The sequence below is a fragment of the Alligator mississippiensis genome, chromosome 14 (assembly GCF_030867095.1).
Source record: "Alligator mississippiensis isolate rAllMis1 chromosome 14, rAllMis1, whole genome shotgun sequence".
NCBI classification, from domain to species: Eukaryota; Metazoa; Chordata; order Crocodylia; family Alligatoridae; genus Alligator; species Alligator mississippiensis.
The window spans coordinates 15,634,493-15,646,026 of NC_081837.1; the positions used below are offsets into that span (position 1 = coordinate 15,634,493).

General features: G+C 43.7%; 1 protein-coding gene across 8 annotated transcripts in view; it reads left to right on the top strand.

Annotated features, from left to right (window-relative positions):
• Positions 1 to 5,604, top strand: part of COL26A1 (collagen type XXVI alpha 1 chain) — a 317,198-nt gene extending 311,594 nt beyond the window's left edge. For 7 of the 8 annotated variants that reach the window (XM_019493386.2, XM_019493389.2, XM_019493385.2 and 4 more), the window contains one exon: positions 130 to 5,604. In XM_019493386.2, the coding sequence (XP_019348931.1) occupies positions 130 to 305 (176 nt within the window). In that variant the 3' untranslated portion in view covers positions 306 to 5,604. The remainder of the gene's footprint in view (positions 1 to 129) is intronic. The other variant, XM_019493387.2, reaches the window with a different exon arrangement.
• The last annotated feature ends 5,930 nt before the right edge of the window (positions 5,605 to 11,534 follow it).

Genomic DNA, 11,534 nt, shown 5'->3' on the forward strand with positions numbered 1-11,534 from the left:
TGTAACAGGAGCAGGGCATTCATTTTTTTCATCATAACACATACCATTCAAGCCTTCAGGGCTGTTCACTTGCTCCTTTTCCTGTCTCTTCTATTAAGTAGTGGTCTCCCTTGTCTTACCTTCTTTTAGACTCTCTATCTTCCGTTGAACCAGGCTCTGGACAGGATGTGATGTCAGGCTCCCCTCTACGAGCAAGCATCAAGATCAAACGTGGTGGACCCCAGCAGCGGCACCAGCCCTACCAAGTCCTCTCTTCACTGCTGGATGACAGTGAAGCCAAAAGGAAAAGCAACAGAATGAAATAAATGTGTGTTAGTAATTTTTACAGCCCATTTGCCCATTAAAGATACAGTATCCTCATGCTTAACTGCAACATGCAGAATGAAGTGGTTAGGAAGCTGCAGAGCTGGCAGTAGCATTTCCTTGACTGGATATTGCTAAGCCATTACTGCAAGGGCATGTCTTCTGTCTCGCTCAAAGTGTCACATGAAGAATAATTATGTTTTTGCATCTGAAATACCAGATGCCACATGTTCCTAGAAACTATCCCAGGAAGTGGATATCCCCAGGTTTGTTCAAAAAGGCACAGATCCTCCTCTTTTGCCTTCCTTCTCACATGTTATTTGGTTAAAATGCTGCTTAGACCTCATTCACTCCTACCCTAGCTCAAAGCAAAGCCCTATGCACTATGATATAATAGTTTTTGGCATGTGGTCATTTTGAACCATGGTTGTTTTCTTGCTGATTTCCAGCTGAGGGTACCACATTCAGTAGCTCTGCTAAAGCATTGTTACCTATCTTGCAAGGATTTCTTTTTTTAAAGAGTAGAACAAAAAATTAATAATGAATCACTTGACAAATTTTTCACTGTTTCTGTTTGTGAAACATCATAACAGATTGTGGCTTTTCTCAAATGTACATATTTGTTGTTCAAAGTCTTCCACAAATTATTCTACTTTATTCTTAGCCTTTGATTGAAATTCAAAATCTAGGATTTGAGCTGTGTTGAGTTGTGACTGTTTTATGATTGGAAGAGCGTACGTACTCTTACCACGTTTCTGGTGTGACTAATTATGGAATACTACATTTATTTTCTCTGCATATTTAGGCATGCGGTCAAAATTCTTTTTGTAAACATTTGTAGCAGTAAGGCCATCGAACAGAAGTTTTCATACCTAGTTTGTGTTTGCATCACTCAAACGGCCAAAAAAAATTCATTCAATGCTAGAAACAAATATTCACAGAAAATGTTTTGCCCCATTTAATACCATAAAGAGGAATTCACAGAAGTTTAGGGCTGGAAGGGACCTTGTCAGATCTTGGGGTCCAGCCCCCCTGCTCTAGGAATTGTTTGGATACAATTTTATTTAGCATTTATCATAAGTGCATTTATCCATTGATTGTCACCTAGCATCATATAAGGCAGTGGTTCTCAACTGATGTGAACTGAGTAGCACCCAATTTCAAAAACAATGTATATATGATTGTGCTTCCCTCCTTACACAGGGACTGGGCAGTAGGATGGTTCAGACGGGGCAAGCCCATCTCCTCACGTCGCACTCACCCTTCCAAGAATCTGGCTGGACGCCAGTTGAGAATCACTGGTTATATGAATTAGACTCTTGCCAATGGTTTATCTTGTAATTGTGCAGTGGAAAGCTGTCATACCACCTTTTTCAAAAGTACTTAGTAGGGAAATCCAGTTTGATTGGAAATGTTTTGTCTTCTCTCAGGTGATGAATATGTTGCATCTGCTGTCTAAACACATAAGTCAGGTCAGTGTCATTCACGTAGATAACAATAGATTTGTTTTTTAAACAGTGTTCAGTCACCAGTCCAGGGCAATAGCAAATATAGTCCTTTGATTAATGGTTTCTGTCGGCAAAGTCATTCATTCCCTAATACAATATATATCCATGTGATAAGAACCGCCTTTAACATTACAATCAGTTGCTGCCTTTGTTGACACCCTCACCAGAGAGGCCAACTACTCAACAGACAGTGCAGACTTAAGTACACTCTTCCGACAAACGATGGTGCCTCCAAGGTCAGAATAGAGGCATGCAGAGCATTAGAAATTCGGGCTGTCACTGGACGTATTTCTCGGATAAAATAAGGTGCTCAGTCTTTAGTGCCTTCAGTTTGACATTACTGGGGCACTACATTAACTTTGTGTGGATGTTTATGTTGTATTTCTTTGTAACGCGATCTCGAAACATCCAGATCAGGTTTATGAACACCACTGAATTGCTAGAAACAAAAGGTGAGATCTCAACCTGGAGTAATTAGAATTATAGCGGAGGTTCATTTGGCCTTATTAAAACAGGTGCAGTTGGAAGTCAGTAGCATTTATTTATAATAAACTAGTATTGTCATGAACTGAGAAGGTGCTCCTTGAAGAGAAATTGCTGAGTGCTGTACAATTAAGCGGTGGAGATGGACAAGAATTAAGTAGTACTGAAGGCTGTAATCCAATGTGCTTCCTTAACCCAAGGAAGCACTGATTAGTAATTGTGAATAATACCTGGGGTTCGTTTAATAGTCAAGATGTGTAGTTGGATCCTCACTCAAGGTTTTTGTTGCACAAGCCAAGTGCAGCAAATTTCTGAGGATGGAAAATAAAATATGCTCATGTGCCATCTTTTATTCCCTCTTTCCATGCAAAACCTTGAGAGCTTAACACTGTTTTAAACCTGAATGCATCATTTTTCCAAAAGGAAATATTTCACAGTCTTTAGTACATCTTTTCATACTGCATTCTGGACAAGTTCTCTTCTTGTGATGTCTGCAGGAGCCCAAACCAGGGAGCAAAAAACCCAGTCTAGAGAGAGTGAAACTCTTTGGCCTTGCCTATTAAGTCATTGACACAGGAAAGGTCATACCCTACTTAATTCTTCCAGGACAGTAAAATCGTTCTCAAAATAGATCTCATTTGCAAGTCCCAAGGTGACTCCAACAAGTGTGCGTGCAAAATACTCGCTGAGATCAAAATCTTGTAGAAAAAAAATGGCAGCCAGCTCTCATTTGAAATATAAAATACTAGTAAAAACAGCTTATCTGGCTCCAGATGGCAGACAAACAAGTCCAGTAAACCAGCTATAACATTATCCACAATTCACTGTCTTGGGTGGCATGAAATTATTTAAAGGGAATGTATAGCATGAAGTCTTGTTGATGGGCAGCTACTTTTAGCACCCCAATTCCATATTTGCATTAAACATTTTTCTTGGATCAGTATCTCTTCCCCCTTACAAACAAAATGTTCACTCTATTTTTAGAGGTCGAGCAGTGGTTAAACATTTACAAGGGTATCTTGTTGCATCTTTTATTGAGCAGAGAATCTTAGTCCTGATGGTCCTTTATGCCTGGCACTGAGCATTGGAAAATTGGGTCCTGAAAGACCATTTTGATCAAAACATTTATGATGATCCTGCTGGTGTGAGCCGCAGTTCATCTTATAAAGAAAGAGTTTTCCCAATAAAGAACTTCAGAGGCAAAATAAAAACTACTGCCTGATCTTTAAAAACGGAAATATCAAAATTCTGTTCCAATGATCACGCAGCTTTTGGATTTAATTTAGGGAAGGTAGAGAAATGCAATGAGGTGGATTATTAGCATTCTCTGGGATTCTAGAGTCTCTCAAGTGAATTGAAAGGGATAATTTTCTTTCTACAAATTAGTCTTCATGAAGTAAAAAAAAAATAGTGTATTAGGTTGATGAGTGGTCTCTCTAGTTTATTTGCATTTGACTAGGATTTTGGATTTTAATTAAAACAAATTAGTGGCAAGACAAAAGAAAATTTAATTGAAATTGTTTGCAGTTAATCCTACCAGATTGATTGTCAAAAGGCTGTTTCAGGTTCAAATTGCAACATCATTTTAATTACCAAACTTGTGCAATTTCTATAAAAAAAGCCATGTAATTTTCTGCTCCCAACACTTCTTGTTTTAGTTAGATACCGATAGCTATCAGCGTGGTACTGTATCTTTAATCTGGGAAGCAATCAGCTCATATTTTGTGAGCGTTGTTTTTGTACTGGGGTTTAATTCCTTTTTAACTGGTCAATAATTATACAATATTGTTGTGCAGTCTCAGTTTAAATAAGTGTTATAAAGGTGAACATAACCTGATGTTTTAATGAATGATATTCATGATTAAACAAACCACTCCGATCCCATTTTGTTATCTTAGGCAGGATACTAAGATTCATTTTAGCTTGGGCATATGCATTTTGCCATCTCTTCATAACTTATGGGGATGGAATTTATTTCAGATGCGTGCTCATTTAGAAGTGTATTTTAATTGAAATGTTAGTGCTTTATCTTATGTGCATACTGTGCAATACCATAGTGTGTTCTTTTCCTTTGTTAAGACTTCTTTGGAACTTACTTAACGTATTTCTTTGAACTCCAATGCTTTTCAGCTTGGATTGATTCTGGTGATAGAAAAGCATTTCCGTTGCCTTGAGCTAACCAGAAGCAGTGGCTGCATATTGCCCATTTGCACCCTGATTTTCACCAGCCAGCTGTACCTTCTTAGGAAACAGAGAATGCTTCAGTCCAGAGCATCCAAAAGGCACTTATTGTGAAGACTTGACACAAATGCAGGAAAATTACAATTAGCTAGAAAGAAGGGCCATTTCTGCCCCTTTGCAGATAAAATGCAAGAGCAATTTACCATTGACCTTAATGGGAGCAGGAGCAGGCCTTGAAGTCAGGCCCAGATCCTTAGACGATAAAAATCAGCAAAACTCCAGTGAGGTCACTAGATTTATGACAATTTGCACAAGTGAAAGACCTGGATCAGAGACTCATTCCCACTCTTTAGAATTAATTAGGTTACTGTAGAAACTTACCTGCTACCGTGGCTGCAGAAAGACAAACAATCAGCTCTGGAATTATTTCTCAATGCACAAAGGTTCTTCTTGACTTATTGGAAATTCCTCCTTTCCACAGTTATAATCTCACTATTATTTAAAGTGACATTTCATTCTGCTGTCTTAATAGTTTGGGTGGGTGGGGTCAAACACCTTATGGTTTATGCTATTGCTACCCAAGCAAATCAGGAAGGTGCTATACATGTACACACATTCGAAGCCATAGAAAAAATAGCTACCTTTTTTCCCCTCTAGTTATTTTACACAGTATTTTTTATTTATATCTGTGTGTTTTGTATGTGTGCAAGTGGTCCTGGCTTTTCTCATTGTAATAAGCTCTAAAATCTTTGTTTTTTTAGAGGGCAGCATTACACAATATCTTGTGATCATGTATAATTGTTAAGAAAGCAATAGTAAATCTCTTCCGACCTGATGAACTCATTTATGGCAGGCATTAAGGTTTATCATCAAACCTCACTAATGGAGGGAAAAAAAAACCAACCTGTTCACCCCACAGCTTGCATGGTACTTCTCTGTTTTCATAATTGCTATGTTATTGTTCATGGTATCTAGTTCTCTCTTTGCTATGGGTTTTGTTACTGTATATGGAATGTTTTGTATTCAGCATTTTTTTTACAGAGCCAAGTGGGAGCAATATTCAAGAGCCCACAAATACCAAAGACCTTTCATGTAATGCACTGAGAAATAAAGACATACTGTAAGTAAATGTGGTGTCCAGTTCCTTGGATTTAGGAAGTATTTAGCAGGTTTGAACATATTTCCTACCTTATTTTGGGAATCTGTGTCTCTCTTCTGCCACTTCATCTTTCATTCACTGTCTTTAGTACCACTCCAAGGTGTTCTCTCTTCTTATAAACAGGGATGTAAATGAGGGTACTTCTTAGCCCAGTTAGTTTCTGGAGGATCAAAAATACCAATTACCAACTCTGTGCTGGTCACCTTTATTAGTGGTAAGCTGGAGGGGTGTTTCTGGACATTCTTGTTAACCAAGTTAACAAAATAACAGCTTAACCAATCTGTTTTCACTAAATTATCTCAGCTGGGTGTAACTTTTATTCCTGAGGCTTACAGAAATAAGGTTGAAGAGCAAATGTATGTTTCTGGAATGCAACAGATTGTTTCTACTGCCAACTATTAGGAAGTGTTCTTGGATAAGTACACACCTAGGACTTTACACACAGTACTCACTCCTCATCCTGCATTTCTACCTGTGGTAGTCACACTGCTATGCTACATTAACCACAATAGAGCACCCCGTTTACACAAGCATACATGCAATATGAGGGCAAAGCAGCTCTACTCCCAGCATAGCCAGCTAAAGGAGGCTCATGCTTGTGTCTGGGAACCCCTTAGTGATGTCAAGCTGCTGTGGATGCTCCTACACTTCCCATCATCCCTGCTGATGACAGAGGATCCCCAAACTATCATCTGACAGACCAGAATGACTTGACCACCACAGAAAGGGCAGAGCCTAAGAGAATACAACAGTGCTTATAGGATGTGTCAGTATTTAATTTAAAATCATCTATAGCCCAAAGTTCCCCACAAGTTCTCTACCTCTTTGCTTCCTAGACAAGGGCTTGATTCCCTGTGCCCAGATCTCCCAAACTCAATAGCTCCCCCAATAGCTATCTGCTTTTTCTCCAGCCCTTCTCTGTAGATGCTTTTGCCACCTTCCTTCATAAGTCCAGTTTAACACTAGTTTGTATACCTCTATACAAGCTGTAGTCACAATTGCAGTTTCCAGTGTAGACAACCTAAGTTACCTCACTCAACACAGGATTTGGAGGTTGTGACACCCTCCTTTGCAGCCATCCCTTCCAAGCGACATGGTGTGGTATTTGGCTACATAGCAGGCAATCTGTGCCATTTCTCCCAGTGCAGTTGCATCTGGTTAGAGCTGACTGGAGGGAACACATTTTTGGTACCAGTTTTTTAAGGTTCAGCTTCATTGCAAGGTTCAATGAAGTGAAATAAAAAAAAATGGTCTGATGGTTGGTACAGCAGCCTGGGAGGTGGAGCCCCACATCCTATTCCCATCTCTGTCCTATTCAGAGCACAGGTCCTCTGACACTGCAGGCATTTAACCCTGGGTCTCTCTCATGCCAGACAGTGCCCAAGCTACAAGACTATAGTTTCTCTTATCCTTCCTACTGAAAGTGTCAGGAAAACAGCTTCATCTCTCCAGAAGGGTTATAGCACTGATTGAACAGAATAGCTCATGATTGACTCTGACAGTATTTATTTTTCTAAACCACAAACCCAAATCCAAGCAAACAGCAATCTGTGTGCGCCTTCTGACCTAATGGCATGTTTACATTGTTGATATCCAGATAAGTTGTTCATCCCTCACTAGTGTATGTAAAACAGAAACATGTCAATGACCACCAAGTCAAAGCCTTCCAACTCATTACATGGTTCCTATCCCCTGACACTGATATCAACACGAGGGAGGTCTCCTAATCTAACAAATCTGCCCATGCATCACTACTATGCCTTACAGGTTGCATTTATTATCTTTCAGGACCCACCTCAGACTTAACTATATATGTCCTGGCAACACCAGGTAGTAAACCAAAGACTACGGTGCTGGTGTCGTCAGGAAGGCTTTGGCTTCCATGACCACAGCCTGCTCTTTGGTGAGAGAGGCAACGAGCTGCTGGGAAGGGACGGCCTCCACCTCTCTCCACTGGGGAGGAGGCTCTTCTCAGCAGGACTGGCTGACCTGCTCCACTGGGCTTTAAACTAAACCCACCGGGGAATGGGGGGACCACAAGCATTGCTGGCCCACTGAACAACCCTTGCAAAGCCAGAAGGCCAAGGCACTTAAGGGAGCCCACCCCTGCCCCAGCCCTGGAGCAATCTGTAGGCAAGGCAAGGACCCCCAAAGGGACACTTGCCTGCCTGTACACAAATGCTAGGAGCTTGGGGAATAAACAGGAGGAACTTGTCCTCCTGCTTAACACAAATAATTACAATGTCACAGGGATAACAGAGACCTGGTGGGACTCCACCCATGACTGGGCCACAGGTATAGACAGCTATACCCTGTACAGGAGAGATTGAGTGGACAAAAGGGGCGGGGGTGTAGGTCTCTATGTCAAGGAAAGCTATGCGTCCCTGCAAGCTGACATTGGTGCCCAGGATAGATGACCAGAAACCCTCTGGGTTAAAATCCATGGGGAACATGGCACAGGGCACACAACGGTGGGAGCCTACTACAGACCTCCTACCCAGGATCAAGAGCTTGAACAGGAGTTCGCCAGGGAATTGGTTGAGACTGCATGCTTCCGGTGCATGGTTGAGGAGGCTCTTCTCAGCGAGCCTGGCTGACCTGCTGCACCGGGATTTAAACTAAGTCCACTGGGAAATGGGGGGACTACCGCCACTGCTGGCTCACTGAGCAACCCTTGCAAAGCCAGCAGGCCAAGGCACTTAAGGGAGCCCACCCATGCCCCAGCCCTGGAGCACGCTGTAGGCAAGGCAAGGGGACCCTTGCATGCCTATACACAAATGCCAGGAGCTTGGGGAATAAACAGGAGGAACTTGTCCTGCTTAGCACTACTACTACTACTAAAAAATTACAATGTCTTAGGGATAACGGAGACCTGGTGGGACTCCACCCATGACTGGACCATGGGTATAAACAGCTATGCCCTGTACAGGAGAGATCGTGTAGAGAAAAGGGGCGGGGGTGTAGCTCTCTATGTCAAGGAGAGCTATGCATCCCTGCAAGCCAACTTTGGCAACCAGGGTGGATGGCTGGAGACCCTCTGGGTTAAAATCCATGGGGAACACGGCACAGGGGACACAATGGTAGGAGTCTACTACAGACCTTGCACCCAAAGTCAAGAGCTTGACCAGGAGTTTGCCAGGGAATTGGCTGAGGCGTGGTTGTCGTGGGAGACTTCAACTACCCAGACATCTCATGGGAAGAGCCCTCAGCTAAATCTGAGTGGTTGGAAAGCTTCCTCTCCTGCTTGGATGACTTCTATCTGACACAAGAGGTCTACAGGCCAACGAGAGGTAAAGCGCTGCTTGATCTGGTACTGGCAACTGGGGACAACCTAATCAGTGACCTAATGATTGAAGGGAAGCTGGGTGACAGTGACCATGAGCTGATCACCTTTACCATCTGCCGTAAAGCTGACAAGTCAGTCAGCAATACAGAAGTCCTTGACTTCAGGAAAGCTGACTTTGACAAGCTCAGGAGGCTTGTTGGTGAGGCCCTAAGGGACCACGACCCCAAGGGGAGGGGAGCTCAGGAAGAGTGGTTGCTCCCTCAAGGGAGTGATCCTCGATGCACAAGCTAATGCTATTCCGTCACAGAGGAAAGGCAGCAAAAGGGCACAGCAGCCCCCCTGGCTCTCCAAGGAACTAGCGGACCTCCTGTGGCTAAAAAGAAAGGCCTACAAAGGATGGAGGACTGGATCCACCTCCAAGGAGGAATATTCTGCACTGGTCCGGACCTGCAGGGAGCGAACCAGGAAAGCCAAGGCTGCGACGAAACGCCAACTAGCTACAAGTATCAAGGACAATAAAAAGTCCTTTTTTAGATATGTGGGGGGCCGAAGGAAAAGCAAAGGCAACATTGGACCCCTGCTAAACCAGATGGGACAACTGGCAACCAATGACCAGGAAAAAGCCAACCTATTAAATGGGTACTTTCATCAGTCCCATGGGATGCCCATGCCCACTATGGGACAGGGAGGTCTGGGTGAGGGAGATCCCCTGCCCTCCATCAATGCTGACCTCATGAAGAAACATCTTGAGAGGCTGGATACCTTCAAGTCACCCGACCCTGACAATCTATACCCCAGGGTACTCAAGGAGCTGGTGAGCATCATTGCCCAGCCCCTGGCATGGATCTTCGAGAACTCCTGGCATCTTCGAGAACTCTGGTGAAGTGCCTGAAGACTGGAAGAAGGCCAATGTGGTGCCTATCTTCAAGAAAAAGAGGAAAGTGGATCTGGCAACCTATAAGCCCATCAGCCTGACCTCTATCCTGGGGAAGGTCTTAGAAAAGATTATTAAAGAGGCCATTCTCAACAGAATGGCCAACGGCAACCTCCTGAGGGATAGCCAGCACGGGTTTATTGAGGGTAGGTCTGGCTTGACCAATCTTATCTCCTTTTACAACCAGGTGACCTATCACGTGGACAAGGGAGAAGAGATTGATGTCATATATCTTGACTTCAAAAAAGCCTTCAATCTGGTATCCTATGATCACCTCCTGGCAAAACTGGCCAACCGTGGCCTCGGGTCCACCATGATCCATTGGCTGGGGAATTGGCTCCGTAGTCAGATCCAGAGGGTGGTGGTTGACGGAAGTCAATCGTCATGGTGCCCTGTGACCAGTGCGGTCCCCCAAGGTTCTGTCCTTGGACCTATATTGTTCATTAATGATGTGGACATTGGAGTCAGAAGTGGACTGGCCAAGTTTGCCGATGACACCAAACTCCGGGGTAAAGCATCCACACCTGAGGACAGGAGGGCGATCCAGGCTGACCAAGACAGGCTCAGCAAATGGGCGGATGAGAACCTGATGATGTTTAACACTGAAAAATGCAAGGTCCTTCACCTTGGGAGGAAAAACCTGCGGCACGTTTATAGACTTGACAGTGCTATGCTGGTTAGCACTATGGATGAAAGGGACTTGGGGGTCATGATGGACCACAAGATGAACATGAGCCTTCAATATGATGCTGCAGCCAGTAAAGCAAGCAAAACACTGGCTTGCATCCATAGATGCTTCTCAAGCAAATCCCAGGACGTCATTCTCCCCTTGTACTTGGTGAGGCCGCAGCTGGAGCACTGCATCCAGTTTTGGGCTCCTCAATTCAAAAAGGATGTGGAGAAGCTTAAGAGAGTCCAGAGAAGAGCCACGCACATGATCAGAGGTCAGGGAAGCAGACCTTATGGCGACAGGCTGAGAGCTATGGGACTCTTTAGCCTGGAAAAGTGCAGGCTCAGGGGTGATCTGATGGCAATCTATAAGTTTATCAGGGGTGTTCACCAGGATCTGGAGGAACGATTGTTCACCAGAGCACCCCAAAGGATGACAAGGTTGAACGGTTATAAATTCCAGCAAGACCGTTTCAGGCTGGACATAAGGAAGAATTTCTTCACTGTCCAAGCCCCCAAGGTCTGGAATAGCCTGCCATTGGAGGTGATTCATGCACCTACATTGAACGCCTTCAAGAGAAATTTGGATGCTTATCTTGCTGGGATTCTATGACCCGAGCTGACTTCCTGCCCCTGGGGCAGGGGGCTGGACTCGATAATCTTCCAAGGTCTCTTCCAGCCCTAATGTCTATGAAATCTGTGAAATCTGTGAAATCTATGTGAGGCAGGAAAGTTCTACTCATCCCGGTTTCACAGATGGAAGTAAAGTGGACACAGACTAAGAGCAAAATCTGATTTCATCCTTCACATGCCTAAGTGGCAGGTGCATAGCTGCAAGTCCTTGGTACCACTTGACAGAGTTTGGGGTTCTTTTCCATCTGTTGCAAAGTAAGAGCACCCTGTGCATGCACTGTTCAGGAGTAAGTTGGAGGTACAGTAGGACCGTCCCATGTGTTAGCCTGGTAGTTAAGGTAAGTTACCTGCCTAAGAAGGAGGAGACCCAGGTTCTAG